The 6,000-nt window shown below is 50.8% G+C and overlaps 1 protein-coding gene across 3 annotated transcripts in view; it reads left to right on the top strand.

The window, feature by feature from the left end:
* Positions 1-2,258: 2,258 nt before the first annotated feature.
* CCDC93 (coiled-coil domain containing 93) overlaps positions 2,259-6,000 on the top strand; it is a 100,384-nt gene continuing 96,642 nt past the window's right edge. Inside the window, exon 1 of one of the 3 annotated variants that reach the window (XM_063595115.1) lies at positions 2,259-3,862. In XM_063595115.1, coding sequence (XP_063451185.1) covers positions 3,644-3,862 — 219 coding nt within the window. In that variant the 5' untranslated portion in view covers positions 2,259-3,643. The remainder of the gene's footprint in view (positions 3,863-6,000) is intronic. The other 2 variants (XM_008972484.5, XM_003819129.6) reach the window with 2 other exon arrangements.

The following is a 6,000-nucleotide window of genomic DNA, read 5'->3' as shown; positions in this document are numbered from 1 at the left end:
AGCACTTTGGAAGGCCGAGGTGGGCAGATCACGAGGTCAGGAGATCGAGACCATCCTGGCTAACACGGTGAAACCCCGCCTCTAGTAGAAATACAAAAAATTAGCCGGGCATGGTGGCGGGCGCCTGTAGTCCCAGCTACTCGGGAGGCTGAGGCAGGAGAATGGCATGAACCCGGGAGGCGGAGCTTGCAGTGAGCTGAGATGGCACCACTGCACTCCAGCCTGGGCGACACAGCGAGACTCCGTCTCGAAAAAAAAAAAAAGAAAAAAAAAGAAAGAAAACTTCCTCCAGAACAAAGCTAAGCCTAACAGGAAGCTCTTTACTATGTGTATTAGGCCATTCTCACATTGCTATAAAGAAATACCTGAGACTGGGTAATTTATAAAGAAGAGGTTTAATTAACTCACAGTACTACAGGCTTTACAGAAAGCATGGCGCCGGCATCTGCTTGGCTTCTGGGGAGGCTTTAGGAAGATTACAATCATGGTGGAAGGTGAAAGGAGAGCAGGCATGTCACATGGTGAAAGCAAGAGCTACAGAGGATAAGTGCCACACTTTTAAACAGCCAGATCTCGTGATGAGTGACTCAGTATTGGGAAGACAGCACCAAGGGGATGGTGCTAAACCATTCATGAGAAATCCACCCCGATGATCCAATCACCTCCCACCAGGCCCCACCTCCAACACTGGCTATTACATTTTGACATGAGATCTGGGTGGGACAAATATCCAAACTATATCACTATGGTACCTCTTTACCCACGAACTGGAAAGTATTTGTGAGGCTCCAAAGAGGAACATCACACAACTCTGTACTCAGTGTACAGAAGAGAGACAGAATGGCTGATTTCTAGTCCTCAGATATCACACTTGGGAGACACAATTTGTGAGGGTGCCTGGAGTGAAGGGAAAGGGAGAGAGATGGATTGATCTGAGAGATTCCTCACAAGCCTCCTTCTCTGCATTGGCTGTTAAAGGTCTTCTTCAAGACTGTGAAGGGTTTCTGCTCTCAAATATGGGCTGCTTAAAGTTTCTTTTTCTTTTTTAAGAGACAGTGTCTTGCTATATTGCCCAGGCTTAAGTGCAGTGGCTATTCATGGTCATGATCCCACTACTGATCAGCACAGAAGTTTTAACCTGCTCTGTTTCTGACCTGGGCCAGTTCACCACTCCTTAGGCAACCTTGCTCCCTGGAGGTCACTGTATTGATGCCAAACTTAGTGCAGATCTCTGATTGGCATAGCTTACTAAAGCCCAGAACTCCTGGGCTCAAGCGATTTTCCTGCCTCAGCCTCCCGAGTTGCTGGGACATAAGCAGGTGCCACCTAGCCCTGTTCAAACTTTCTTGACTGATATTATGGCTGTTTTGCTGAGATTTTTTTTTTTTAAGCATGCCCCATGCCCCTCAACTCTGTTACTGTCACCCTACACCTGTTGTAACATAGGACAGTTTCTTTTTTTTTTTTTTTTTAGACGGAGTTTCACTCTTGTTGCCCAGGCTGGAGTGCAGTGGCACAATCTCAGCTCGCCGCAACCTCTGCCTCCCCAGTTCAAGTGATTCTCCTGCCTCAGCCTACCAAGTAGCTGGGATTACAGGCATGCGCCACCACGCCCGGCTAATTTTGTATTTTTAGTAGAGACGGCATTTCTCCATGTTGGTCAGGCTGGTCTCGAACTCCCAATCTCAGGTGATCCACCTACCTCGGCCTCTCAAAGTGCTGGGATTACAGACATGAGCCACCGCGCTCGGGAAGGACAGTCTCTTACTGAGGAAGTTAGCTACTCATGCTTATTTAAAACATTGCAAAAGCATTATAACAGGGAACTCAGGGTGTGGCCTGAGTCCTGTTATTCTCCAGGCCCTAGTCTCCAGGCTGCTATTATATACAGCTGTTTAGGCTTGCCTGCTATGTGAGATCTTACTACCTGTTCCTAGGCATCAGTACCTGTCTGGTCACTCAATAGTGGCCACAAATTATTATCACTCTCCATTCCCCATCAACCTATACCATTTCAGTGAATGACAGTTTTAAAACTACAAAAACAACACATTTGGGAAGTTATGAGAGTAGAAATTGAAGTTTATTGGCTTCACAAAGGATAAGAGCAAGATATACCACACAGGAGGGTTCCCATCTCAATACCTTAACTTGCATATTCAGATTATTCAAATTATTGGGGACCAGGGTTCGGGGATTGTGCACAGCTTTGAGTAATATTTGCTAGTTATATTTAAGAACAAAATGGCATCCTTAGGGCAGTTCCAACTATTTGTGAGCTCTGGCTCCAGACAAACCTCTGTCTGTCAGGATGAACTCCAGGAGGAGTACAAAAGGTGCAAAAATAAAATAAAATAAAATAGAAAACATCATATATATACGTGTATATATATATACATATATGTATATATACACACACATATATACATATATATGTATATATATACATATGTGTATATGTGTGTATATATATACACACATATACATATATATATACATACATATACATATATATATATATAGTTTTTAGACAGGGTCTTGCTCTGTCACCCAAGCAGGAGTGCAGTGGTGTTATCATAGCTCACTGCAACCTCAACCTTCCTGGCTCAAGCAATTCTCCCACCTCAGCCTACCGGCTAGCTGGGACCACTGGCACCGGGCTAATTTTCTTATTTTTTGTAGAGATGGAGGTCTCACTATGTTGCCCAGGTTGGTCTCCAACTCCTAGGTTCAACTGATACTCCCGCCTCGACCCCCAAAGTGCTGGGATTACAGGCATGTGCCACCGCGCCTGCCTACTCTTTTAAAGACGCTAGGGATGCAAAGAAGAGACGAAAGCAAACACGAAACCTTTTTGATCTCAAGGAGCTAAAGGTCTGAGTCTGACACTTCCCATCCCACACACATATACAGAGGGAAGGATCTCTTCTCCAGCAAAAGTTTTCACGAAAGTCATCTCTTTCCTCATTGCTTAAAAGAAACAAAAAGCCAAGAAGCCGTTATGGAGCGGGTGTGGGGGCCTGTGACCTTTTGTCTAGTTGCCATCCTCCGGGACCAACAAGGGGTACATCAAATAAGGGACGCGGCGGCTAAAATGACATGAACATAGGAGTCCGCATTCTCTGAGATGTCACTCCTCCAGGAAGACCCAGAAACGGTGAATAGGGCGGGGTGGTGGGCAATATCTAAAGCGAGGTTTCCTGGGAACGCCATGCCACTGGCCAGGACGCTGGAGAGGGCAGCGGGCGTGAAGAATCCCTTCTCAAGGGGTCCGTTCCTGGGCCGTATATGGAGAAGTCTGTCCAAGCGTGTGTCTGTAAGGTCTAGAGCCGGGCGTGCATTCAGAATCCTCAAGCTCGTCTATACTTGGACTCTGACCCTGAAGCGAGGCGGTTTCCGAAGTCTGATTCACCGAGGGGACAGGACCTATTTGGGGCATCCGATGGCAGCGAGAAGAGAAGGGACCCGAAATGCAAAATATTCTCAAGATGCAGGAGGAACCCCTCTCAAGGAGCGCCACGGAGAAAACTTCAGAGTACGGGCGCGATGATCCAGCACAACACCAGGACCTGCAGCCCAGCCCACTTCTCCCCGGGCTGCTGTGGCGCAGGCGCAGTGGCGCCGCGCTCCGGCCCCAGCGCGCATGCTCTGCCCGGCTGCGGCGCTTCGGGCAGGCGGCAGCGGCAGCAGCAGCGGCGGCGGCGGCGGCAGAGGAAGTTTCCGCTTTGCACTCCACCCCGGTAGCAGCTCCGCGGCAGGGACAGCTTCCTCCGGACGCTTGGCGGGCTTCGCTCTCGCCTTACGACAGCCCGGTCGGATCATGGGGTTGCCCAAGGGGCCGGAGGGCCAGGGTCTCCCGGAGGTAAGAACGCCTCCTCCTTCCCTGACACGTCGGGGTTCCTGAAGAGAGGGCCGAGCCGCGGGGCGGCGGGCTGAGCGGGCCCTGGGTGCGTTAGGGGCGCCCCGCCCCCTTCCTCAGGTGTATCCACCTCGGGGAAGCGCCGACCCTCTTCTTGGAGGCGGGGAGCAGGTACCCCTGCATGGGCAGGGGGCAGCGGGCGGGTGAGGACAAACTTAAGCCGCTCCCGGGTCTCTTGGGGCGGAGGTGGCCTTCCTAGCCCGACACCTGCTCTGACGCAGCCCCACGCGCCGCGGGGTCCTGGGCTCCCACCTTTCTCCCTGTCCGGGACGGGCTCCCCCACCCCGCGCCGCAGGGCTAGCCCCGAGGGCCGAGGCTGCTGGGCGCTGGAGTCACGAGACCGCTCTCCGTGGCGGTTCGGGCTCGGGTGGTGCGAAGGGCGGTGACCTTGGGACGTCTACCGCCACCCCGCAGAGTCCCGGCGGCCCGCCCCACCCGCCTCGCTGTCGGGAGGGAATGCCACCCTCCTTGCGTGGACCCGGGCCGGGGCGGCGGGAGGAAGTTTGGGAGACTTGCGCGCACCAGGGAGGTGTCCCGCTGGGTCAGCGCGCCGGGGCGTTCGGGGTGGGCCGCACTCCAGGGGTGCTGTGTGGCGGGGGACCCAGCTCTGGGCGGAAAGGTTGCAGCTTCTCCAGAAGAGGGCGGGGTTCTTTTCCAAAGGTGTTTGTTATGTACTCACTCAGTGCTCGGGAGAGGGTCATCAGTGGTTTGCGGATTTCCACGTTTGCTGGGAATACAGGGAAAGTGTATTCATTTTCTTTTGGCTGCAAATACCACTTAGCATCTCATAGGTAGTTTGCATCTGTCGTCCCTTTCAGTTGATTTTACTCAAAGGCTAGTCTAGTTTACTGGATTCTGGAGAGAAATGGAACCCACGCCGCACCTCTGCCTTTTTCCTAAGGTTCTGGAGCAGGCATTGGGCAGGGTCACTGCTTGCTTGACGTGGTGAGTCGTCCCTTCGCACTTACCTGCCAGTGACCAATGTTACTCTTCTGCACTCCTCCCAAATCCTCAGTTCTTTCATATCACAAGTATCCACTAATTGAGGGATCACTGTGTTCTGTGTCCAGAAGCTGGGAATATATATAGTCTGAAAGGACAGATTTGTTTGTCAGTGTGTGCTCCCCGAATGCAAGTCCATTTTGTTGTCTTAAGAAAACCTGACAAGCATAATGTTGTCAGAACCCCTGTATTAGGTAAAATCTTACATGCACGTTGCTTGGGATGGGACCCAGGATAGTGAACAATAGGATTTGTACTGTGACATTTGAAGTTTTCTTTTTTGCCACTTCTGTATTCTAGGCTCTCATCAAGTTTTTGCCTGGACTTTTGCTGTAGACTTCTGTCTGGTCTCCCACGTTCTACTTTAAATCCGTCCAACCCAATATTCCACAGTACTATCAGTGGAGGTCTTTCTGGGGGGAAAATAAATAAATTAATTAATGAAGAGCAACCTGCTGCTGTATGTCCTTCGTTTAAACTTTCACTGACTGCTAAGAGGCCACACTCACCAGGTCAAGCAATAACTTATCATCATTTAGTTCAGAAGCTAGTAAATAGAAATATGGATAGTCTGTGTTATTAGGATGTCACTAGACCAGTTAATTCATTAAATTCTTTTTTTTTTTTTTTTTTTTGAGACAGAGTCTCACTCTGTCACTGAGGCTGGAGTGCAATGGCGTGAGCTCGGTTCATTGCAACCTCTGCCTCCCAGGTTCAAGCAATTCTTTTTTTTTTTTTTTTTTTTTTTTTGAGACGGAGTCTCGCTCTGTCGCCCAGGCTGGAGTGCAGTGGCGCGATCTCGGCTCACTGCAAGCTCCGCCTCCCGGGTTCACGCCATTCTCCTGCCTCAGCCTCCCGAGTAGCTGGGACTACAGGCGCCCGCTACCACGCCCGGCTAATTTTTTGTATTTTTAGTAGAGACGGGGTTTCACCGTGTTAGCCAGGATGGTCTCGATCTCCTGACCTCGTGATCCGCCCGCCTCGGCCTCCCAAAGTGCTGGGATTACAGGCGTGAGCCACCGTGCCTGGCCCAAGCAATTCTTATGCCTCAGCCTCCCCAGTAGCTGGGATTGCAGATG

Source organism: Pan paniscus, chromosome 13, assembly GCF_029289425.2.
Source record: "Pan paniscus chromosome 13, NHGRI_mPanPan1-v2.0_pri, whole genome shotgun sequence".
Classification (NCBI taxonomy): Eukaryota; Metazoa; Chordata; class Mammalia; order Primates; family Hominidae; genus Pan; species Pan paniscus.
The sequence above is the reverse complement of the archived record's forward strand: the minus strand, read 5'-3'. Positions and strand labels throughout refer to the sequence as shown.